Source organism: Osmerus mordax, chromosome 28, assembly GCF_038355195.1.
Source record: "Osmerus mordax isolate fOsmMor3 chromosome 28, fOsmMor3.pri, whole genome shotgun sequence".
Taxonomy (NCBI): domain Eukaryota; kingdom Metazoa; phylum Chordata; class Actinopteri; order Osmeriformes; family Osmeridae; genus Osmerus; species Osmerus mordax.
In genome coordinates this window covers 2098544-2124094 of record NC_090077.1, presented here as the reverse complement: position 1 = coordinate 2124094, position 25551 = coordinate 2098544, and the positions used below count along the sequence as shown (strand labels likewise).

General features: G+C 45.3%; 2 protein-coding genes across 3 annotated transcripts in view; one reads left to right on the top strand and one right to left on the bottom strand.

Annotated features, from left to right (window-relative positions):
- si:dkeyp-14d3.1 (transmembrane protein 132C) overlaps positions 1-13026 on the bottom strand; it is a 76682-nt gene extending 63656 nt beyond the window's left edge. Inside the window, 1 exon segment of the mRNA XM_067230937.1 lies at positions 12893-13026. Coding sequence (XP_067087038.1) covers positions 12893-12965 — 73 coding nt within the window. The 5' untranslated portion in view covers positions 12966-13026.
- A 6293-nt stretch (positions 13027-19319) lies between these two features.
- On the top strand, positions 19320-25485 carry paip1 (poly(A) binding protein interacting protein 1). 2 transcript variants are annotated; one of them, XM_067231619.1, is made up of 11 exons: positions 19320-19743; positions 20434-20600; positions 20873-21070; positions 21204-21316; positions 21466-21577; positions 22031-22156; positions 22265-22374; positions 23194-23311; positions 23449-23503; positions 23617-23698; positions 24222-25485. In XM_067231619.1, exons 1-11 carry the CDS (start codon positions 19548-19550, stop codon positions 24307-24309), a joined length of 1365 nt encoding a protein of 454 aa, XP_067087720.1. In that variant the 5' UTR covers positions 19320-19547; the 3' UTR covers positions 24310-25485. The 2 variants fall into 2 exon arrangements, with proteins under 2 accessions (XP_067087720.1, XP_067087721.1); XM_067231620.1 differs by having other exon boundaries at positions 19323-19743; positions 22265-22371.
- Positions 25486-25551: the final 66 nt, after the last annotated feature.

Here is a 25551-nt window from a genome sequence, read left to right as displayed (position 1 = left end):
CACACTATAATATTCTGCAGTCAGTGAGGATGGTTGTCGATCAGAGTTGATCCCCCCTGACGACCACATTAGCCTGGTCTGCAGCACACCTGGATATGTTCCCGCCCTCTGAGACAGGCTGAGACTAAGAAGCACACAGCTGATGATTAAACAGACACAACCAAACACTCAAAGACTATTTCTGCTCACTACTTTAGGATCCTTCTCATGAATATAACATTGGCAAACTCGTGTTTGCTTTTCTCCATAGCACGGCCTTAACTCCCGAATATGCATGTCTGCTGGTGCTGTCTGTATTCATAAAACAGATCGAACACACTCAAAATGTAGGCTAGACATGGAAAAGCAATGCAAGTCTGTATGTCACGAGAGGGGAAAGTTAAGACCACTCTAAGTCTGCCGTCTCTGAGAGAACGACAGTCTGGACTACTCTAACCCCTGATTGGGCGTTTTTTTTTCATCTTATTTCCATTTCAGGGATGACCACTTTCCCCACTGCAGCCTTGCTGATGGGCCAAGGGAGAACAGACAAGCTCAACTTTTAAAGCCGTCCGGACAGATAGGCTGCAGACAAGAGAGTGTGTGTGTGTGTGGGGGGGGGGGTATGTGTGTGAGTGTGTGCCGAACAACGGCAGGTCCAGCCGGAGAGCTGACCAACCAAGCAGCACCTTGGCTCTACACACACCCATTCAACCAATCACAGCGGCCCCAGACCACAGTGTCTGAGGAGGTGGAGCAGGACCAAGGTGTCTGACTGACGGAGCGAGTAGCAGCCTTCTCACACACACACACACACACACACACACAAACACACACACATGCAAACTCACACAGACACACACAGGGTCTGGGTAAATGACTGGCGAGGCAGGGCACCAGGGATGGACACAGCTATTGTCCAGCCCTCTGCCAGGTCTGATGATATGGGCGGTCACAGATGAGGTGCTGCCAGCGTCTTCCTGGTTGGCACTCTCCACTACACACAAGTCAACAGGGATTCGGGGACAAGGACAGAGAGCTCAATGACAATTAGAAGAGATGGATGGAGCAACACAAGGGAGAGAATTAGAAATCTTTCTTAACAAAGAAAAATAAGACAAGACACTTCCAATGTGGGAGTAGGACTACGGGAGAACAGGACTCATCCTGACGGCTCACACAGTAAATCATAGAATCTCCAGGGATATTGGATACATCTGTAGCCAGGAAATCCCACATAGAGGGCCACATTACCTTCTGCTGCTGTTGATTGACACCTCCCTCTGACCCGCCGGCCCCCCCCCCCCCGCTCTAATCTCCTTAGGCATGAAGGATGACAGAAAGCTTTCTAGTCCTTCTGAATTACCTACATAATATTTTTTGGTCATACAGTATGCTATTAATAAGAGCTATTGAGTTTGTGCCCACGTGTCACAGATGATAAATACTACATAACCCTCAAGCATCCTTTGAGTATAATTTATGTTGTTGAGGCACAAAGAAATGTAAGAACGTGGCAAAGGCACTATGGTTCAAATCAATAGATGATCCAATATGATATAATGTTATGCTTGTTCACTGTTGCTATCCAAAAGGCAGAGTTTTGTGTTGAGACAGCACAGTATAGGTGGAGGGAAACTGAATAAAGTGGAGCCCAGAGAGGTTGGCTGTAAAAGTTTCACTACCGGTCTTGTTCCTCTAAAAACAGAGTGTAGTTCCCTTTCCCCAGGTGAATGTCTGAAACCAGCTCTCATCCTGGAGTGGTGCAAAATGAAACATGTAATAACAACCCCTGATTAAGGGACGGTGCCAATGATGTGTGTGTGTGATTATGTGGGTCAGTGTGTGTGTGTGTGTGCGTGCATGTGTGTGAGAGTGCGTGGACGTGCAGGTGTGCGAGTGTGTGCATGTGTGTGTGCGTGTGTGTGTGTGTGTGTGTGTGTTGGCTGCAGAGATTATCAGGCCCCTACTGGGGCTGTTTGTTGCCTTGCCTCTAATGGATGGCCCCGTTTAAGACGGTAAGAACTAATAAAGAGTAATGGGTCTGTGGCTTCACCGAGGGGGTGGAAGAGCTATTTTTGAGTTCATGAGAGAAAGCATCATCTCGGGGATTAAACCGTATCGACCCAGGGTGAGAGTAAACACAGCAGCACTCCCAGCCTGCCCTGGCCTGTCTGGCCAAGCTGGGGCAGGAGAGATGAGACCCTTTCCTCCCTCCATCCCTCCATCTCTTAGCCCCTCCACCCCTCCATCCTTCCACCCCTCCATCCTTCCACCCCTCCATCCTTCCACCCCTCCATCCTTCCACCCCTCCATCCTTCCACCCCTCCACCCCTTAGCCCCTCCACCCCTCCACCCCTCCATCCCTCCACCCCTCCATCCTTCCACCCCTCCACCCCTTAGCCCCTCCACCCCTCCACCCCTCCATCCCTCCACCCCTCCATCCCTCCACCAGGCTCTGTGCTGAGGGGGACAGCCGGCAGGGAAGCCATTATGTGCTAAAGTGCAGCCCCCAGGTGTCAAGGATGAGGCCTGATGCTTCTAACAGTGTTACGACGCCGGGGCATCAACAACTGAGGGGCCGGGTTAGCTGTGGGCATCACTGGCTTCCTGGTGGGGGGGGGCAAGCCCAAACAGAGCAGAGGAAAAAAGGTCTCCTTTATGCCAGGTCGTACGGACACGCGTGGGGGGGGGGGGGGGGCTCGCAGGGCCGGGCATGGACCAGGAGGATGAGACAAGCACAGATTTGTGTGCCAATCAGTATTCCCAGGGCCACTCCGGACTTCTCTAGAACATCAACTGGCCTCCCTAATGAATCTCTTCCCCTCACACTGCCCTTTATGGGCGAAGTGATATCGTAAATCAGGCCAAACACAGGGGCCCCTCGCAGGGCAGGCTAGAGTGAGTCGGCCTCTTTGTGAACGCTGGGGGACATTTAACAATGAGAGAAAAAGCTCTTCCTGTACCAGAGGAACCAGCGCAGACCAACCCACTCAGTCAGAGAGAGAACAGTCAGAGCAACAGTTATCTCAAACAAAGGAAGCGATCCAGTAGCGTTCCAGGACACATAAGGAGGTGTACAACAGTTGGCTGAAGCATTCTTCTGGCCAGGTTCCCCCAGGTCTCAGAGCAGGGGAAACAGCATACTATGGGATCTCTATTCTCATCACATCTGACTAAGCACAGGTCAATAAAATGCTGAATACACTCTCATTCACCCCAAAGGATTTCAATAGAAACACAACTTGCTGCTCTGCAACATTCGCTGCAGAAGGCTTACCATGCAAAATAGGAGAAGAAATCCTGAAAACAAGAGAGCAGAGCAGTTAGAGATGTTAGAAATTGCTCTGGACGTCATGTGTCATCTCCTAATTGAGGCAAACAAGGAGAGATCTCTCGAAAACCACAAATCATTCATTAACACAAAGCCTACTGCATTAGCAACATGACAGATTACTTTCTTTTGATTGTAGCTACACACAGTCTGTACAACATCTAAGACTCTCGTCATTGCCAGTTATCGTCAACATTAAAACAGATTCTGGCAGGCCAACTAAGAGAAATAAATGGGGTGATGAAAAAGTATTATCGTTTGTGACAGTGTTCCCTGTGTCTCTCCCGACACAATTTGGTCAACAAGCTCAAACAAAAGCACCAGTTTTCTCCAGTGGAGGGGGGAGATGGGAGGAGAGCTCCTCCTCATGGTGAGGTTGACTCTGAGTCGCCTCTTCAAACACTGCACCAAGAAGCTCCTGGAGGAAACCCACACACTAACCGCACACACCAACTTGTTTAATAAGTTAAGCTGCAGTCGAGAGGAGAGAACATATCATTTAGTTTAGCATTTTCGTTATCTTTCCAAACGACTTTTGTCACCGCAGGTCGTTACTGTACTGTGGTGGTATTTCAAATAGCTGGCCGAGGAACACAAGGATAATACTTTGAGGGGGGGGGGGAAAGAATGAGAGAGAATCTCATTATCTGAGGGGTTTTTCCGTTTTTTGCAGAGGGAAGGGTTTCTTCAAATCTCTTCTATTCGCAGCGAGCTATTATGGAGCTGCAGAAAGAGAAATTAGCACTGCAGCATGGCGGGTCTTATTCCTGCACATTCACAAATGCAGCACCTTAAGAAAGAAATTGATGAACCTAACCCAATGTCACCTACATACAGGATGACACAGTTGACATTGTGCTTCCTACATACACAAGCCTACCCTACAAGACAACACTTCCTTGTCATTAATGGAGCTGGGCTAGAAAAACAAGGTATTCCAAGGTGGGGTTTTTTCATCTCTGTACCTTACTTACAGCAACATGAAACCGTACGAAACTGTGAAAGAGAAGAGAGACTTAATAATTGTTACGAATGAATCAGGAAAGGTCTTCATTCACGGCCCATTAAAGAGAATGTGACTGTGAATTACGTGCATGAGGAGGACGCGTGCTTACACCTCAAAGTGCCCCTCTCTCTCTCTCTTTTTGAGGGGAAAAAAATGCTTTTGTTGCAGCCCCAGATGGACTGCCTTTAAATCTGTGGTTTAACCCCAATGTTTGTCAGTGTGGGAATTCACTCCACAGACAAGTAGCTCTATTTTCATCCAGGAAAATAAAGCCTTTAGGCAACAACCAGAGGAGAGGGAGGATTCTATTTCCGACTTGATCAGAAGGAAAGGCAGCGAGCTGTCTTGCTCCCGACAACATCTCTTAGTTAAGAAGAAATATGGGTGGCAGAGGGAGCACGTTGTGTTTTCAAAGCCTCTACTGTCCAACTGCCAAGATAGACGGTCCAGCTCACCAGACTTGAGGATGCGGTAGTTGTCCACAGTAACCAGAATCAGAATGGGATTTAAATAACAATGAGCTTATTTCACTCCTCTCTGTTTGTTCACTAGGCGCATTTCCACAGAGGGACCATAAGAAAAGAACACGCCTTTCCTCCCATCAGTGAGGTTAACCAGAATTAATGATTGTAACGAGGGCCCACAGCACCTCTAGGGAACCAACACAAAACAGATATACACATGCAGTCTCTCATTACCCCGAATGACTCGACAAAAAAAAAGAATATTCAAGTCGTAGCACTTTCTGGATGTTGTCTCAGTGATGTAGCTCACCCAAAGAACATTGTGTGCCTTCGATATACTTAACATATGTGTTGTTGTGGAATAAAACACATCCCAATTCACATTAGCGAGAAGGAATACTGACACAGCATTCACTCAGGAGTACCGATGGCAAACTCCACCCTGTACGCACCGACCTGGCAGCTAGTGCTAACCTGCTGAAACCGACAAAGAGTGCCAAGGCTAGAAATTGGAGCACAAGTTGGACTACAAAGAACATTTTGTGAATGTAAAATATGTTTATAAAGACAGTTCCCTCTCATGTGATACCTCAAACGACAAGCCTAGCCTTTTCATGTGCGCTCTTATTATTCAGGGCCAGCCAAGGTCTGCGTTTCATTCCCAGCCGCTGAGACATAGTGTGCTGACAGGCAGGCTGCCTATGAGGGGATAGGAGTGGGCTGCAGTGGCCTGGTCACAGCCCTGCCTTTAGCATGATGGTCCTCAGCCTCTCCCCCTCTCTGGACGAGGCGCTCTCTCCCTGATCACTGCTCTTCCATGGTACTACAATCAGTGCCTCTGTTGGGAATGCTACTCTGTCACCTCAGACTAAGGCTTGAGGGGAGGGGCTAGCTTACCGGAGAGCGTTTGACTGACAGATCAAGGGCTTGCTGATTCAAAGCCCCACCTGTACATCGTTTGGATGCAAGAGTCTGCCGTAAATGAATACGTTATATGCGAAAGACCGCGACAAACTTTATAGCTGACTTAACGTTTTCTCACGGAAACCTTTTTAATTTCTGGAACGGACACGAGAGGACTGTCTCGGCTTGGACGTTTTTTGGACATTTGCCATCTTTCATTTTCTGCACATGCGGGTATGTCTGGGGCCCAGGGTCCTGCTGTTGTCTCAGCGCAGGTCTCTGTGGTGTCCTCCTGGTGTTTACTGTGTAATATCACAGCACGGAGGCTGTCCTCATCCATCTCCATTCACAGGAGGCTGCTTCAGACTGCCGCATCGCTCCCCGTCAACCCCTGCTTTATTTCCAGACAAATTACTCACTAGGCCAAAAGTCGCCTCCTTGACATGCAGGTCAGTGCACTGGGTATCGCTCGGGTGAAATGGCCACAGCTTCCCAAATACAAAACGAACAAGAAAGGATTGTTAATACTACCCCGATGCATTGGCTTTTGTTCTTTGTCTCCGCGGTTGCGAGATATTGCTCGGTTTATGTGAAAGGGATCCCTTAAGTATTACAGTGGACTGGCCAGATATGTGTGACTGACTGAATGAGTTTGTGACACCCTGGTGAAAGTAATCCCTACTTGTGTCTCCTTGGAGGACAAACTGGAGTGACAGCTGACACTATCAAAAAGGGAACGTCCTCTGTACTCTCCACAGACGCTGAAAACACATGCTGAAGTCAATTCTGGTGGTCAATATTAAACACACGATCCCCTCATGACAAATTCGAGCCAAGACTTGCCCGGTTTGAACGACTCCACATATTACGAGCAATAACAGACAAAAGAAGCAACAGTTCCGTTTGAACATGCACCAGAGCAAAACACACGGTGCCAAGGTCAAGTGTGTGTTTACTGTCTCTGGGCATTCATTACAAGCAGGGGAGCGGTGACTGCAGCAGCGGAGGCAGAGTCCGGCTCAAACCCAGGCCCCTGACTCGGGCTGGGAGGGGCTGGTACACAGCCGCGGGATTCTGGAATGTATGTGTACTGTATGGAGACAGATTATCCTATCTGCTGCTCGTTCCACTAGCGATAATACAGAAAAGCTGGAGTTTCTTTTATTTTTTTAAGGCCAGAGGGAGAGAGGGCTGGGAGCGTGTGTGTGCAGCCGGGAGGGTAGCTCTCATAAATGAAGAGTTTGTTTAAATGTAGAGTACCTGAGTAATAAATTGAAGCCGAGAAGGACAGAGCAATGAGAAGGGGAAAGGTTGAGACGAGGGCAAGTCTGAAAGCCTCAGCAGTAGCAGAACATCTTCATCCATTTCGCATCTCATTTGAATAAAACAGTAGTAATTTTCCAGGGCTAATCCATGTGTTATTCTTCGGTTCATTCATTCTCAGTGCTCTGCGGAGGCCCCATCCAATTTGCCTTAACTAGGAGCCCCTGGGGTGAGGGTGAGTGTGTGCAGGAGCAGATAGTGGTGCTTGGAAGAGAGGACTGTGCTTTCTGCCAGAAAATGCCCTCTGGCCTGACCTGGGAGAGAGTCCAGAGCTGGTTGGGAGAAGGACACTACCAGGGATGGAACTAGTGTTGGTAGGAGCCACCAACGAGTCGCTGTCATGACAGAACTGCTGCACAGCCAACTGCCTGTCCACTGCCGGTCCACTGCCTGTCCAAAGCCTGTCGACTGCTGTCCACTGCCTGTCCACTGCCTGTCCACAGCTGTCCACTGCCTGTCCACAGCCAACTGCCGGTCCACTGCCTGTCCACTGCCTGTCCACAGCCTGTCCACAGCTGTCCACAGCCTGTCCACAGCTGTCCACAGCCTGTCCACAGCTGTCCACTGCCTGTCCACAGCCAACTGCCTGTCCAAAGCCAACTGCCTGTCCACAGCCTGTCCACAGCTGTCCACTGCCTGTCCACAGCCAACTGCCTGTCCACTGCCTGTCCAAAGCCTGTCCACAGCCTGTCCAAAGCCTGTCCACAGCCTGTCCACTGCCTGTCCACTGCCTGTCCACAGCCTGTCCACTGCCTCCGCACACAGATCAGTTTAAATAGTTCCAACTTCAACTAATTGGTTGTGGGGGCCCGTGGGGAGAGAAGGATGAGAGGAAGAGGGGGTATGTTTTACAACAATATATTTTATATCGCAGAATGCAGTTTTGTGAGTTGTTAGAAGGTGTTTTTTCCCCAGAAGGTGTCAACTACGGAAGGTTGTCAAACCGGAGTTCATTAAAGTTAAACTAGCCTTTTCCTGCCAGGACTGCACACTGATTGTGTGCGGCCATTACTTTGCACTCTGATTATGGGAGAATGTGATTCTGCTGATTGGCAACGCACAAACACTCCACTTCCCAATTAGGAGTCCCACCTTGTTACGTGTCAAGCACGTTACTCAACAAGGTCTTCAACATGGCTGATTGTGATAAGTAAAAAAAAAATGAAATAATCACTTTATTTTGGGTGTTTCATCATAAAACAAGAATTATACCTACAGCTCCTACTTATGATATCAAGCCCACAGCAGGTAGTTGATGGGAGTGGATGTAGAGTGAAGATAGACTGGATGTGAGCCAGGGTTTCATATTTCATATATTGCTGAGTAAACATTTAAGCAGCCATGTTATGATCCAAGGCTAATAAACAGTTGTACCAGAGAGATGGCACAGGACAGATGGAGGAACAGCCTTTTGGCAGAAAGATATGATGGAAGTTCTTCAGTGTCTGTGTGGCCAGTCCCTGGCATTCAGTTCAAACCCAAGAGCAGGAGATATCAACAGAGCTGTCCTGTGTGTTGTTTTAACATCAACTGCCTTTGTTGTCTGTTTCCTGAAGTCTCGTTGACACATGACCTGTCCAAGTCAAACTGTCAAAACGCTTGTTGTATCCTGCACTACAGACAGACACTTTGATTCACCTTCAACAAGAAAACTCTCCACAGTAAGACAAGTATTGGGATAGAGAAGCCATAGCAACAACCTACTCCAGTCATCCAAAAAGAGGCTCCAATTAAATTCAACATTTAACAGTAAATTCATTCAACAGTACACCCTGAAGTCCTCCGAAATGTAAATCCAAGCTACGCTCTTTTGGAATGGACCTCCACACACAAGTACAACATACTGATTCCCAAAGAGGGGTCAAACCTCTCAACCGTTTTCAACAACATACACCTGTCACTTTCCCAGCCTTTTCTGACTCCTCTGACCCTGGTCTTTCCAACTGATCCTGACAGACGTTCAGCCTGTTTCACGCGTCGGCTACTGGGGGCCTTTGTCCAGACACCAGTGCATAATTCCACATGAAATACAGTACATGATATATGTAGCCTAGAGGACACTGTCCTGCAAAGAGGTAAATTCCCTTGTCTACACAACCTCAATTAAACAGAGTCATGTACACGAAAGAATAAAGGCCTCATGTGTAATCGTGTTGCGTTTAATATGAACTTAGAAGCCTCCAAGCACAACATATTGCATTAATATCTATTATTGTGTTATGCCGGCTTAACATTTTTTCCTACAGGAAGCCCTGCACAATAGCATCTCTATTAATGCAGTAATGAAAACTTAGTACATGAGTCGCTTCAAAGTCATATCAGCACAGCACATTAGTAGATTATTGTTATACTGGGAGAACATTTCCTGTAGCCTATATTGGATACAAACTGTGAAGTGATACCATTTATCTGATATGAACAGTGTTATTTGCTCCTCTGGACATCAATATGTTTTCTTTTTTATGCTCAAAGCCTGTGTAGTTACGACAAGCTGTGACATTCAGTCAAAATTCACGTTTCCTCCTTGTGTTACTGTGGCGGCAGAAAAGTCACCTTAGGATCTCTTTCTGTGCCTCAATGGAGAGAAAGGAAGGAAAATGACAGGATTATCTCAGACAGTTGAGTTTACACATCTTGCTGGACTCTACAGTTGGTCTTAAACTGGGGTTCAATCCCAATGTCACCCATGAAAATGTGTCATCGGATATGTTTATTGATTTATTAAATTGAAAATAATTCTAATTCAAACCAATAGAATCAGTGATATTTTGTGCATTTGGAACCATCTGGTTTAAACTGGAATATTAATGTCCGTGACTCATCACTTCATCTTCCTTTTCTCTGTGTAACTAATGAGCAGCGTTGTCCTTAGTTACACAAACGCATACTGAATTCCAAAATACAAGTATTTTCTAAAATGTCAGCAATGATTGTTGGAACTGAAAAGAATGCAGGAGGACTTTGTTTTACATCAACTTTTCTCTCACCTTCTGACATGATCATGTCATAATGACCTTCTGAGTATGACAGTACATTTACATTTACTCATTTAGCAGACGCTCTTATCCAGAGCGACTTACAGTAAGTACAGGGACATTCCCCCGAGGCAATTAGGGTGAAGTGCCTTGCCCAAGGACACAACGTCAGTTTGCATGACCGGGAATCGAACTGGCAACCTTCGGATTACTAGCCCGACTCCCTCACCGCTCAGCCAACTGACTCCCAGTTGACAGTAGGTGACTGTGTCCGATGTCTGAGATACATTTGCCAGAAGGTAATTAATCACAGCATAATAAAAAATAACAGTTCAATTTCAAGCCCAGAATTAACAAAGAGTTTATCACCAACCGCTTCCATTCCTGGGAACAAGGTCCTCTGGATGATGCGGGCAGATCAACTCCCCCCTCATCCCCATGGACCCTGTGTGGGTACCAGGAAGTCATCAGGCTCATGCTAGAACTGTCAAAAACCCTGGCAATTCTGCTCTGAATGAAATAAAGGAAAAGCTTTCGACAAGGCAGCCTTGATAAGACACACAAACTGACTTTGGATTGGACGTCAGCTTTTGAACAAAACTTTGACACAGGGACTCACGCAGGCAGTCCGTACAAGCCAGATCTGAAACAAACTCAACTGTCTTTGACCTCCCGTGACCTCCCAGAATAGTCAAGAGGAGGGAACATGAAAGCAGAGGGAATGATGAGCGAACCTGAATGGGCTGAGGAGCAGAGGAGTCATTTTTGGATATGAGCAAATGATGAGGAACCCATTTCTGTTCCTGCCTCATATCTGGAGGAGACTGCACCACCAGAAGCATGCACTGAAGACACAGCCACCCAGGGAACCCAACACAGATCCACGGCTGACTCACAGCCGAAGAGTGGATCACTGAAGAGTGGATCACTGAAGTGTGGATCACTGAAGTGTGGATCACTGAAGAGTGGATCACTGAAGAGTGAATCACTGAAGTGTGGATCACTGAAGAGTGGATCACTGAAGAGTGGATCACTGAAGTGTGGATCACTGAAGAGTGGATCACTGAAGAGTGGATCACTGAAGTGTGGATCACTGAAGAGTGGATCACTGAAGTGTGAATCACTGAAGTGTGGATCACTGAAGAGTGGATCACTGAAGAGTGGATCACGCCGAGGACAGTGATAGTTCTTCACTTCCTCTTGCAAATAGATGGGCTCACACTTGAGAAAACCATCATATCATGGTTGAGTGACTCCCTCAACGCGCATATTAAAGCATCAGAACAACCAGAGAAACACTTGACAATCTTCTGCAGCTGTGTTCACACTGTCCTTGTCTGAGAAAATCCTATAGTCGAAGAACATTGCGATGCCAGGAACTACACACTGTTCGGTTGAAGGAGAGGACAGCATGGTTGGAGTGCTAGGTACTTAGAGATGGAGATTGTGGAGTATTCATGCTTGATCCCCCTTTGCATCAGCCTTCGATGACAGCTGATGGGTGTTAGGTAGAAGCAGGTTGATTTCCCTACTGGATCACTGGATCCCACAAGGCAGTTCTGCCAGTTCAATTAAGACCGTAGCAGATTATCAAATGTTCTGACAGTCAAAAAGCATTGGCTCATGTACAACAGGGGTAGAAGAGACATTGCATTTCCTCTTAAAGTTTATGAGAAGAGGTGATGGATATGGGTGCCAATTAATGCATACTTTCATACTACAATGGCACTTTGTGTTTTTATACTGGTAACAACTTAAGACTAGTGCTGGCCAGTATTTTGACAGAATATGATTCTGTTGTGCGGCCATCAAAAATTCCTCTCCTTCAAGGCCATGAACATCACACAGGTGTATAAATACTATCCTCTTAGGGGTGCTGTTTTTGTGGTAAGATTGAACAACATGCACTCAAACTATCTTCCATTCTATAATGTCTGTGACTTGGTAGCCTACTGTTAAATGGTCCTTTTATTTGGAAGGGAACAATCTCCTTCCAGATGTAGCCCCACTCCAGTTGAATCCAAGTCAAGACGGTGATAAAAGCCGTGATTGTGGTAAGTGACTTCTAAGACAGGATGTTCATGAATGGAACTAAGCTAAATCGAGATCTGCACTAGAAAAAAAAACACAATTAAAAAATATGCCTTTCCAGTATGCCTGCTAAAGTTGCAAGAAATAACTGGATTTTTCTGAACAGCTCTTCAGCTCTAATCAGAGTACACTATTCCTAATTCAGGCTTCTGTGCTGTGACTGGTCCTACCTCAGACAACTTTGACTTCTCTGCAGCCAGGAATGGAATAATGCATACAGTATGTGAAGAATTGACACATTATGCAATGTGCTGCAATTTTTCCTCTGAACCTGTCTCTCAATCACTACCATGCTCGCCATGCCCAGAATGTGCAAAATGGGTATTTCTGTGTTGCTTCTGTGAAAAATGTCTGGATGTCTATAGCAAGACCCTTAAGACTCTGCACGATATCACACTGGCCATTAAAAATAAAAAATCTGGGGAAAGCTTTTTGCAACAACACCCAATGCAAATCTGATATGATTTTTGCTGGTGGTACAAAGCACTGATGCAGGCAACAAATATTTCCAATCCATTCATTTTGTCAGTATAAAACTATAGGCAATAACATAAATAGGTGCAGTCTCTTTACAAAGTAGCATGGTTTATTATAGGCTATATGTTTTCTGCTAATACATTTCCCCTGTACAACATAAAAGACAACTTCAAAACAACACTGAATTGTATATTGGATAGGCTAATGTCTGAAAATGGGCTGGCTTCAATTTATTATGAATTATCAACATTGTACCCAATAAAGTCTTCTAATAGAATTTAGATGCTTGAAATGTTTAGGGAGTAAAATGTTTGTTAATATTTAACTAAATTACACTTACCCCCTAGAAGTACCATGATTGCCTGAAGCGCGCAGATGTGCATCATCTTCTTTGCCTCTTTAAAAACATCCATCAAAATGACCTGCGTTATCAAATAGCCTTCTTCAAAAACGACAAGGCATTGATTGCATCTGAAACTGCCGAAAATGTGGTAATTTTTTTACGAATATGGTTTTCACAAGTTTGTCATAGGGTTTGGGTTACACGGTACTGCTAAATACAAAAATCAAGACAGACGCAGTTATTCTTCAAACAAGTCAAACCTGGCCGGATAGAAAAATGATTTGCACTGTGTGAAGACACTTTTCTGTGTTAGGTAGTGCTTTTGAGTATTTTCTTCTTGTGAATAAATATACGAGAAAGCCGAGACTTGTTAAAACCTTGTCACATCATTTTAGGATTACAGAAAATGTACAACATTTTTTCGGGTATCTCAGTGTCCTTCACATCATCTGCCTACTGATGTTCTTACTCCTGCGCCCGAAGTTTCTTGACAATGCGTAATGGTAGTCCGTAAGAATATCACCACCATTCTCAAATTATTTTCTTTAATTGACATTCTGTTGAATTATGAAGTAGCCGTAGAAAAACATGTTCGCTCTTTCCAAACAGTTCTTCAGGTGTCACCTTACCTCTTGGAAGAATACAAATTCTAATCACGCGCAACTCCAGCATCGATGTATGGCGGGAACAAAAATGATGAAATTAAAATACACTCTTTTAGATGATTTGTGTGATGTTTATCAAGTTATTTTTTAAGAGTTCCATGTTTTATAGTCTATACTCTATCATTAAACTTGTGACCATGGTTGCATGTGCCGTATCAAAAGCACAGGCTAGTCTTCCTTGCTCCAGTTGGGTATGCAATTCAGTCTTCTGAACATGCGAAAAGTTAAAATCGCCATAAATCCACTGTTGTGCAGGGTACAGCACACTGCGACAAGGTCGACGGAAAACGAGTGAGGAAGGAAGAGTTCTTGGAGACCATTTGGATTGACAATTTTTTTGAAGGGGGCGTGTGGTGTTGTAAGCATAGAGCGCAATCACGCACGCAACGTGGATGTGTCCATAAATGTGCTATTTGGTTATTTAGGTTTGCCTACATTTCTGGTTGTTTACATTTGATATGAATGCATGTTTCTTTTCGCTTAACAGACTCTGCAGTGATTTACACAACCATTAGGCTACTTAATACGAACCAATATGGTCAGTAATGGCTATGTTATAAAACATCAAATTGGATATACTGGCCCACAATGAAAAATATCAATGTAACTAACAGAAGACGAGTAGCCTGAATGAGGAAAACACAAGACAGTTTGATAATAACTTTTCTTCTATATATATATAGCCTAAAGGAATCCCTGGAGTAGGCCTACACAACATTTTTAGGCATCAGCGTATATAAATTACATTTGAATGTTAAATTATGGCTAAATCCAATGTATTTTTTTCATCTTGATATTCTGCCAATTGCCATCCACTTGCGACCCCATGTGGGCAAAACAGACGAAGGAACCGTGTTTTTCGCATAACAGTGTCTTTTACATGTTTTATTCACATGCCTCATGTTTCCAGTCGTGTTGTCTAACGCAATTATTGTAACATAGCCATCTATTATGAACTAAATGTTTCCACATGCAGCTGTTGCGTCAACACAAGTATGCCCCTTGGAGATGAAGACTGCATGGGTCGAAAAAAACATGTAATGTTCAAGGCGAAGATGCAGTGAACTATGAATGTTTATCCCAGCTGGCTACTTTCTTCATGTAAAAAAATCTATATTGCATGAATTACCAGCGACTCTCCAAAAGATTTATTCGAGTAGAAAGTAGTTAGTCATACCACACGGCACGAACCTACATCTTTAATTGTGCGCTTATACTTGTATTATTATACAGTAGAATGCACCTCTGTGTTGGTGTACCCAGCAAGTCATTACTCTTAACCATGGTGTTCATATCCTGAATTATGAGACCACAAATCCCACTGACAGGTTTTACATTCACTGGTACCACCACTACATAAAAACAATCTGCAGCACCCATTTGATAGTACTCTTAGAAATGTGTTTATTTAAGCCACATAATATGCTTAGACATGTTCACTTTACATTCCAGCCCTCCCTTAAGGAGCTGGTGTTTGGGTTCCCTGTCAATGTTGGACATGTGATCTCTGTCTAAGGAAGTGTACTCACTCTTGAACATCTGTGAAAAGCATTAAAGCCAGAGACAGGAAGCTTTGGAAGAAAGCTGAATTTCCTCATTGCAATAACAGTGGATTGCTGGCACCATTCTCAAAGCCACTACTGCTGTGGTTTGAGCTTTCACTCAAATCCCTGTAAACCAAAGAGCCATTCAACTTCTGAGAACCTGCATGTGGGCCAGACTAGTTCTGGAGTAAAAGTCTAAGGTTACATCGTATGTGGCTGCAAGTCATGTGCACGACAATAAAACACTTTCAGCTCTCTCCCTGAGCCACACAGCTGGTAATTCTGTTACTCAGGTCAATGATTGAAGGACTTGTTTTTTCTAAAGTACTTTTCACCATGGTCCTCAGCAGGGTCACCATAGCAACCACGTCCATCTTGAACGGTGACTCAAAAGGAAGATCAGAAGTATGTAGGGACACCGAGCTTTAAGAAAGATTAATACAAATGACATATACATTTCTAAGACGTTAGTGGCGTCAACATTGTACAGTATGATAAACAAGTTCAAGTTTATTGTAAGAATGTGTGCAGGCTTGCAACCTGAAGTTGACAGGAGGCAACTTTTCAGGTTACTCATCTTCTGACCTTCAACACAAGCCCTCAGATAGATGGCCTTATGATCTGCATGATGTAGTACTTGGGTTGTCCCTTGCAGCCACCATGGAAAGGTGTCCTTTAACCATGACCTTATCCTCTCCCAAGCCTGTCCCACTAACTCTGCAGTAGACCAGCGCCGCCAAATTCATCATCAGCTTTCATTCTCCTCCTTATCTGATCTATGATATCACTAATAATGATAGAGGCCAGCCACCCAGTCACCCTGCCTGGGTGCCCTGGACACCTTGAGACTGTGCAGATTGCCTCCACTCATTCAGAGCCCATTAAAAAGCACATTTACTTATCGCCCTCATCCTACCCACTGATCCCCCACGGGGGAGAATTAGAGTGACCTTCCCTCTATCAACAATAACTCACTGGAAAGCACCCTTGACAACAGCTGCCCCTTCAGAAGATTCATTCTGTTGCCCATAACCTTTAAAGCAATGTGACTCATCCAGAGAATTCCTAAAATAACAGACTTTCTCTTTAATGACTTGACTTGTGAAACACGATGTCCTAGTATTGTGATGGGTTTGACACTGCATCACAACTATGTATGTACAAGTACATTGTTCCCCCTCAGGCAATCTTACACTCTTGCTAGGTTGAACATGAACATGCAATTTACTGAATACATTATCAAGAGCTGTAACAACCACTTGAATATTCGACTATGCCATACATAAAGGATCCTGTCTGAGACACTGTAAATCAGAACTAAAAATAACTTCTCCCTCTGAGCACGTTTTTAAACTGGCCAGTCGACACTATTATTTTGACTGACAGTTGAGCGATTAGTTGAGTGATAGCACAAATGGGACAACGGGGGTATTTTTTTTCCTCATTCCCACTTACATGGACATTTATATCTTATCGGAATTGCAGAGTCAAGGCCTGCTTAGGGCCTGCTTAACTTTCCGTGACCTTTCAATCAGCTGATTATCTCTCCATACTCTTTCCTCTTTTCAATATGCCGCCAGCACAAAAGGATATTAGGCAAAGACCCATTGGACTGATAAATCCAAAGGCCTGGCTATCCCAAATGTCTTTCTTACTACATTTCCATGCGTTTATTTTCATCCTGCCGTGGGCAGTCTGTAACCTCTCGGGTGTCTTTATCAAGCACTTCTTTTATATGAAAAATGGTTCCTCTCTTGTATCTTCATACTGAGTTGTGTGCCCTAGAGAAGTGTCAACTAGGGGCAAATTTGCCCCAACTCCTCATAACCTAAGAGTGTTAACTCCTGAGATTACTCTGGGCCTTTGTGCCTCAAGCATCCTTGGTGGTTCTGTACCATTCAATGGTAGAGAAAGAAATCCAAGGACCCAAAAAGCACTTAGTTTCAATCTAATGTATTCTGAAGTTGTGATAATATTGTAATCAGAGGTTTGAGGGCTCCCATATATCGCTGAAGGGAAAGTCCTGCTACCTATCCCACCAGGAAGAAATGTGAACCAGATAAATGACAGGTTTGTTTCATGGGAGATTTTAAGCTATGTTGTATTGATATTGTCAGACTTTCAGTATTTCTACATTTTAATATTAAGATGAAACCCAAGAATTAGGGCCTCAAGGCCAATAATGTTTAATTAGTAATCAAGCACAGCCCACATCATCAACTGTTATATTTGTCTCACAAGAAACCTTACCTTTGCCCCTGCCAACCACATGGCGGTGAAGAGACAAATTACGCAGACATGTTTTCTTCATTTGTTACTCCAGAGACCTTGAACAGCTGTGAGCAGAAAGATAGAAACTAATGCTTGTCAGAAAGACAAAAAAGGGAGGTACAACTGATAATGAATGACCACATGGCTTATAAATAGGAAGTACGTTAACTGTGGTGGGAAATGGCAGGAGAAAGAAACCACATTAGACAGCCAGAGAAAGATGTCATCCCTGCAGTGAACAATGCTTTATTCAACGCCCAGGTAGAATGTGATTATAATAACGCTTGGCCAGAAAGTGGTGAAATTAGAATTATTAATCAGGCATTGATTTAACTGCCTTCCACTACAGGGACAGAGTCCCTGTAGTGGCCCCCATTGATCCGTGATGGATGAATACACTTTTGTTTTTTAACATGAAAGCCCAGTGCATCAAAACTTGTGTGTTTGTGGGGATGTGTGGGAAAGTATGCGTGCAAGCAGATTGCAGAAAGCTTTCTTTTACATTTAACTTTGGCACATTTGCATCAGGCTAGGGCAGTGGTTCTCAACCCTGGTCCTCAGGGAACCCCTGTCCTGCACGTTTTAGGTGTTTCTTGGCTCCAACACACCTGATTCAAATGCATGTTCGTTACCAGACTCCTACAGAGCTCGATAACGACCCATTTATTTGAATCAGGTGTGTTGGAGCAGGGAAACATCTAAAACATGCCCTGAGGACCAGGGTTGAGAACCACTGGGCTAGGGCAACTGAAAATGGAAACATGGGCAAAATGCATCCAATCGTACTTGTCTCATGAAAATTATTCTTTGTTTGATGTGAGACTTGTGCTGCACAACTGAATGTATCAGAAGTTCATGTACTGAATTCACCACAGGGAATCAGATATGTTGGAGGCATGTTTACAGTTTACAACGGTAATACTTAAATCTATAGTGTGTTATTACTTAAGATGTCATTCAAGTTATAATATGTTATAATCCAATACCACATTATGTGCTATTCTTACCAAATGTGCTCATAGTATTGGGTTCAAGTTCCTTATCACAACTTCAGGTCTGTTCTGCCACCTAGAGACAAGCTTTGCACTGTAAGAAAAAACAATAATATGAGAAACGAGTCGAGGTAATAATGAAACGTCAATTTTCCTTGTTCTGTTTGGCTGCAGAGAACGGTGCGCGAAGCTGGGAGGTTTGTCGGTCCTTATGCGGCACACCTGTGCTGATGAGGCACACCTGGGTCCAGATACCTTAAATGAGCCTGCAACATTCCTGAAGCCTCCATCTCCCCCATATGACAAGTTGTGTTTGATTATGGATTTATTTTTATAGTTGGAACACACAACACCCTATACTGACTTTCATTCATCCAATCACTCCGTCACTGATAAACTGATTTACACGCCCCATCGTACGATTTGAGAGTTTTTGTTTTAATACCTTGTGGATTTCCAGTTGAGCCATGTTGTGATAACATCCCTGCGACTGTTGGTTGCTCTATCACTCCTTGTCCCTTGAGGTCGCTATCTTGTTCAGGTATAGAGGAGGTGGGTAATCGGATTTGTTGTTGAAGGAAGTGGCCCCCTTAGGATATAGCGGTATGTGTTAATATCCGGTAGAAATAAGAGTGTAGTCAGAGAATGCTCTGGTATCGTCGTGAAACTGGCCTCGATAGACCTCATTTAAATGTCCGGTTTTGCCAATTCGTTGTAACAAGGAGCATGGTCTGAGACGTGCTAATGCAGTCCTAGATCTTCAATTTTGTTTTTTCATCAAATAAATGCACGTTTATCTTTTAAAACGATTTTTTTACTCTTTAGCTTTAACATAATTTTATGTTCTTGCTTATGTTATGGTAACTGCAATCTGTTTATTTTACTGCAAGTTTTGGGAAAGAAAGTTAACTTCACATTAAACGTCTCGTGACCTTTATTTTGAAATATATTTATAACATCAACCGGAAAAGAGGTTGACTGAGGCTAGCTTCACCCTGCTTCGAAACAGAAACTGTAAATATGAAAGCGAGATAGGGTAGAGGCTGGATTCCTCCGTATATTAACGGATAATAGCTAGAGAACTAAACGAATCCGGTAGCTATTTTTTTAATTGAATGCTGTTGTGAGTCGTGCCTTTCAACAGGCCCCTCACGCTTGCCCCCTCCCCACCAAACAAGCCATGTCAAATATAACTGAAAATTTTGACCGAGCTCCCGGGGCAGGGAGAACTCGTCAACAGTCAACCGGTGCAGGTGGAGGCGACGGGGATGCCAAAACCTATGTTTTCAACCAACGGGAGCCGCTGAGACAGCCTAGGACTTCGCCACCCTTGGTTGAGAACAACACTGGCAGCGGTGGCGATGCAATCGGCGGAGGTAAGAGTATAGACTATTTTGTATTTGACCCGATTGTTGGTGGGTGGTGCATGTCAACAACCAACCATGGCATGTCACCTGCTTGTACTACTCTAGCTAGCTGGTTAGCTTAGCGTCCCCAGATGAACATTGTCCAGCTGTCGCGTTCATATTTCATCGTTAGCTAGCTCTACCTAGGAAGACTAGCTAACTTTGTTGTATCTAGCTTACTAGCTATTACGCCGTCTTCTTTACATAACGAGCTATTAATTTGCTCTGATTGCCGCCTCAACATTACCAACGAATAAACTAGTACCCAGCTTTCTACAAATTGAACGTTTCAGGTGGCGAGTGCTAGCATTAGCAGTAAGCACAAAGCTAATTAGGCTACAGCTATCTACTGTATCAATGTCACATGAACCTGCTTGCTAATGCAGACGTTGAGACAGCTTCTAAATTAAGCACACTAAAGCAACTAGGTCAGATACTCTATTTATGATCTCTAGCACTTCAATTATAACGAGTATTGTTGGATTTTAACTTTAACCTCTATTTTAAGAGCTACTCTAGCAATGTAGATAATTTGGCCCAGGAGAAAGCAGTTCAACAGCATTTTACAGCTGTTGTAGGATGTTGCTACGGTATGACTAGAGCTAATACAAATAATCAAATGACAATATTCACAAACTGGGTGTAAATTTGTGTCTCCAGATGGCAGAAGAGCAGGCAAACATCACCCAGCCACACACACTAACAACAGCACGCCAGCATCGCAGGGGCGCAACGTGGACTTGGTGAAGACATCTACCCTGTCGGTTAACGCTAAAGAGTTTGTTCCAACCACCAGCCAAGTCAGCCAGTACGAGGTATATGACGAGGTAGGCCTACATGACGATATCACGGAAACAAAAAAGATTTTTAAGGAGCTGGCTACATAGGTTTGCCAATTTCCTAGATTGTTTGTGATCCATAATATAATATAGCATATCAAGTCTACGTCTTATCGCTCTAGTTTAAAAATAAGGTCACGTTGGTAACCATGTTGGTAACCATGCCAGAAAGCAATAATGAATTGATGTGCTGTCTTATCAAGTGAGCTACAGTAGCAATGTCCAAGCTAATCACTCTACAATCTTATCTCCCATCACAGGAGCCTGTCTGGGAAGATGGCAGCGATGGATTTTATGGGGGGGAGTCACTCTCTGACATGGTGGAAGAGTTTCTCGCCCACCTAAGTTCTTCTCCGGGATCCTTTGAGACGGATGTCGAGCACATAGCCTGCATGCTGAACTCCTGGGTCACCACTGAGAAGCTGCTTGAGGATCTAGTGGAGCTGATATACACTCAGGTGGGCGATGCTGGAACGCTCTCTTTCTCACACACACTCAACATCAACGGATTCTGAATAATGCTTTTAAAGCGAAAGAAGACTGTTTTAATTTCACATCATTCGACTCCTAATTAGTGTCTTTGTTTTGCAGTCCACCGCCATCCCAAACTTTGCCTACACTGGAGCTCGACTCTGTAACTACCTGTCTCATAATATTACAATCAGTCCTGCCAGTGGCAATTTCCGGCAACTTCTCCTCAAAAGGTTCGTTTGGGGAAAAAAAGTGTGCTCGTGTTCCATACACTTCTCATGTAATCTTCAAATCCTTTCAGATTTGCAAACCTCCAATGCACTTTCTCCCCTGTCCGTTTGTCTGACTGCTTCCTTCTCTGCGCATCTCGTTCCCTCTGCAGGTGCCGTACAGAGTACGAGCAGAGAGATGTAGCAGTGAAGGGTAACGAGAAGACCCAGAAGAGCTTCCACTGCTACGTGCTGTTCCTGGGAGAGCTCTACCTCAACCTGGAGGTGAGGAGGCCCGGGTCACGGTTCTCATGACAACCACTTCTCCTACCATCTAACCAGATTAACATTCTATCACGGATGGGGGATAGCTCAGTGGTTAGAGCATACGGCTGCAGATCAAGAGGTTGCATGTTGAAATACCCCTCTATACATTACTTTCAATGAAAGAAACCATTACATACGTTACAATACATACATGACATCAGCACTCGAGTACTTCAGGGTAGGAGAACAGGCATCTGACATTTACATTTAGTCATTTAGCAGACGCTCTTATCCAGAGCGACATACAGTAAGTACAGGGACATTCCCCCCGAGGCAAGTAGGGTGAAGTGCCTTGCCCAGGGTACACAACGTCATTTTGCACGGCCGGGGAATCGAACCAACAACCTTCTGATTAATAGCCTGAATCCCTAACCGCTCAGCCATCTGACCCCCTGTGTGTTTCCCCTCCAGGTGAAGAGTGCGAAGGGGCCACCGTGTCGAGCGGAGATCCTGCAGAACGCTCTGAAGGACCTGATGAACGCCTTGTTCTCCAACCCAGTCGACGGAAACCTGATCTGTGCGGTCAAACTGCTCAAGGTGAGAGAACACCTGAGCCAGCCTGTCCAGACCGTACCGGGGTTCTGTAGGAAGTCATTGAGCCTCATGCTCGCCTGCCAACCTAATGTGTGTTTGTGTGACCTTCAGTTGACAGGCTCAGTCCTGGAGGACACATGGAAGAAAGCGGGCAAATCCGACATGGACCAGCTGATCCAAAGAACAGAAAACATTGTCCTGGATGCCACCTGCAGCAGGTGGTGTGTGTGTGATGTGGAGGGTTTTGTGTGTGTGTGGGTTTGAGGAAGTTATTGTTTGTGATCTGATAGGTGTGCGGTGGGAACACAACGTCACCTACCCTTTCGACTGACATTCAGATTTCCTGCAGTCGATCCATTCAGGGCACAGGGCTTGCTTTGTGGAGAGGCATGAGGTGTAGGGGGGACAGGCTGTGGGGTGTAGGGGGGACAGGCTGTGGGGTGTAGGGGGGACAGGCTGTGGGGTGTAGGGGGGACAGGCTGTGGGGCGTAGGGGGGACAGGCTGTGGGGCGTAGGGGGGACGGGCTGTGGGGCGTAGGGGGGACGGGCTGTGGGGCGTAGGGGGGACGGGCTGTGGGGCGTAGGGGGGACGGGCTGTGGGGCGTAGGGGGGACGGGCTGTGGGGCGTAGGGGGGACGGGCTGTGGGGCGTAGGGGGGACGGGCTGTGGGGCGTAGGGGGGACGGGCTGTGGGGCGTAGGGGGGACGGGCTGTGGGGCGTAGGGGGGACGGGCTGTGGGGCGTAGGGGGGACGGGCTGTGGGGCGTAGGGGGGACGGGCTGTGGGGCGTAGGGGGGACGGGCTGTGGGGCGTAGGGGGGACGGGCTGTGGGGCGTAGGGGGGACGGGCTGTGGGGCGTAGGGGGGACGGGCTGTGGGGCGTAGGGGGGACGGGCTGTGGGGCGTAGGGGGGACGGGCTGTGGGGCGTAGGGGGGACGGGCTGTGGGGCGTAGGGGGGACGGGCTGTGGGGCGTAGGGGGGACAGGCTGTGGGGCATGATTAAGCGAATCCATAACCGTGTGTTTGTTTTGCGTCTCACAGGGACGTGAAGCAGATGCTGCTGCGACTGGTGGAGCTGAGGTCCAGTAACTGGGGGCGTGTCCTCGGGGCTGCCGCCGCCAGCGATGCCACGCCCGACAACGACCCCAACTACTTCATGGTGATTACAGTCTGGAATGTTCTCTCGAGGGAGAACTGCCACCATCGTCTGTGGATTTTTATATCGGTTACGACAGTTAAATGATTGAAGCTCCGATTTTTGAAAATCTTCTTTTTGCGGTGTTTTTTTTCTTCCAGAATGAACCTACCTTCTACACTACAGATGGTACTCCTTTCACAGCGGCCGACCCAGGTGAGCATATCAAATGCACACTCGGCACTGCACTCTGGAAACTTCTAAATCTACGGAACGTGGCTTTAGCCTCGACACTAAACCCTCCACATGATTGTCTTATTCCTTTTCAGAATACTCTGAAAAATACCAGGAGATTCTGGACAGGGGAGATTGGGAAGAACCTGATCTGTACGAGGAGAACGGGAGTGACTCGTGAGTCTAACTGGTTGAAAGTCATCTCTAACGTAGACGTTACCTGAAGGATTTGCTCTTTCCAGTGACCTCTCACCTAGGACGCCTCACCCTCTTTTCGATCGCATCTGTTTTCATGCATTTTTAGTGCGGAGCAGATACCAGTTGATAGAAGGCAGTCACCCGTACAAAAAAAAGAAATAGGGCTTGATGTGGTAGTTTTATGGCCGCACAGACCTAGGATAGCTGCTGCCCCCGCTGACCCATATCACATGACCTGTCAGTGTAAGGTTGTTGACCGGGGGGCCCCTCGACTGGACTCATCAGTCAGTTGGAGGGGATTGTCTGTCCCACAATGCAACAGGGGAAGCTACAGCCTTCCATTTAGATGAGTCAGCATAGAGGTGTTTCAGCTGGCGTGGCCCCTAGCAACCCGTTAATGCCTCACTCTTTTGTGTGTGTGTGTGTGTGTGTGTGTGACTTTCAACTGTTGTGGTTTAAGTTGTTCTGTACACTAAACAATTTCTTTAAAATATTTTTGCAGGCTTTTCGACGAGGACGAGATGGACCCTGAAATTGAGGAAGCTTTTGAGAAGTTCTGTCTAGAATCGGAAATGAAACGAAAACAGTGAGAGGGGAAGTTGAGAAAGACTGAACAGGCACATGCAGTATCCTTCGTGTTGACCTTTCTGGAATGTTTGCTACTGGGAAGAACAAAGAGAACTAGCATTCAAATTGTTAATTGAATTTCTTTTTTTAGAAATCCTGTGCATAGTTTGCATTGCCTGGAACCCCAGTTTCAGGTGTTGGTGGATTTGGGTTAGTTGGAAGATGGGGGACAATCAACTGGATCCTTTAATCTTACAAGTTCCTCAAGACAGTTTTAAGTTTGCATTTTCTGGGTGCTGTACAGTTTTTTGTTTTCCGCTTCAGTTTGGACTCTTTTCATTGACAAAAACAAACATTTCTTCCCTCTCAGTCAGTCTGAATGCCACAGGGAGGAAACTGTGTGTGCTGTGAATTCCTAGATTTTAAACTGAAATGAATGAACTGATCTGCATAGTCAGCTCAGTGTCATCACATGTGCGTAGTTTGATTGCTATACTAACTGTATAATAAATGAGAGTACATAGTTACCAGCTGAGGGACACGCTGTGCTTTATGCAGTAGAACACAATGCTGAGTGTTGGAGGTAGAACAATAGATGGAATCTTTCCTGTATAGATTCCTAGTTAAAGGTACATTTCTATATTTCTCCAATGTCCACACTTGGTGTTGGGCTCTACTGAACATGCCACCATGCCACTTGAATCCATTTTGTTTTGAGGACATCTGTCAGAGCGTGGATGTATCGTTCATCTTGGCAACTAAGCACCATAGAGCAGACTATGCATATAAAGAGGATGGGTTTTTGAAACAAAAAAAAAACACAGTTTGCCAGCAGGTAGCCACAAACTGATTGTCCAGAATCATCTCAAAATCTGTTCGAACTTCAAGGATGTTTGACCTTTTCCTTCAATACTCAAGGTTCAAATTAGCCTTTTTAGAAAAATGCTTGGCATCCTATTTGTTTAGGAGTGTCAACTTCTTGTTTCAGGGGAGGATTTTGTATTAAATGTTTGTTGATATACCAACAGATTCTGTTCAAACTGTTTGTCAGTGAAAACAGGAACTTTTGGTTAAACTACTCCAAAGCTGTATTTGTTTTTACCAGCATCTATGGATCCCATACAAAATAACTTCTGTTTTATAGTTTGTACATATTATTTACAGTATTTTTTGCCTGCAATAAATCCTTTACAATGTGAGACTTGTCTCTTTTGAAATCTGTGTGTGGCCTGTTTCTTGTTCATTGTCGGATCCTAAACCTGCCT

Coding starts and splice junctions, on each gene's coding strand:
- paip1 (XM_067231619.1), top strand. CDS start 19,548: ATGTCAAATATAACTGAAAATTTTGACCGAGCTCCCGGGGCAGGGAGA. Junction 21,317..21,465: donor CGGCAACTTCTCCTCAAAAG/GTTCGTTTGGGG, acceptor TTCCCTCTGCAG/GTGCCGTACAGAGTACGAGC. Junction 21,578..22,030: donor AGCTCTACCTCAACCTGGAG/GTGAGGAGGCCC, acceptor TTTCCCCTCCAG/GTGAAGAGTGCGAAGGGGCC.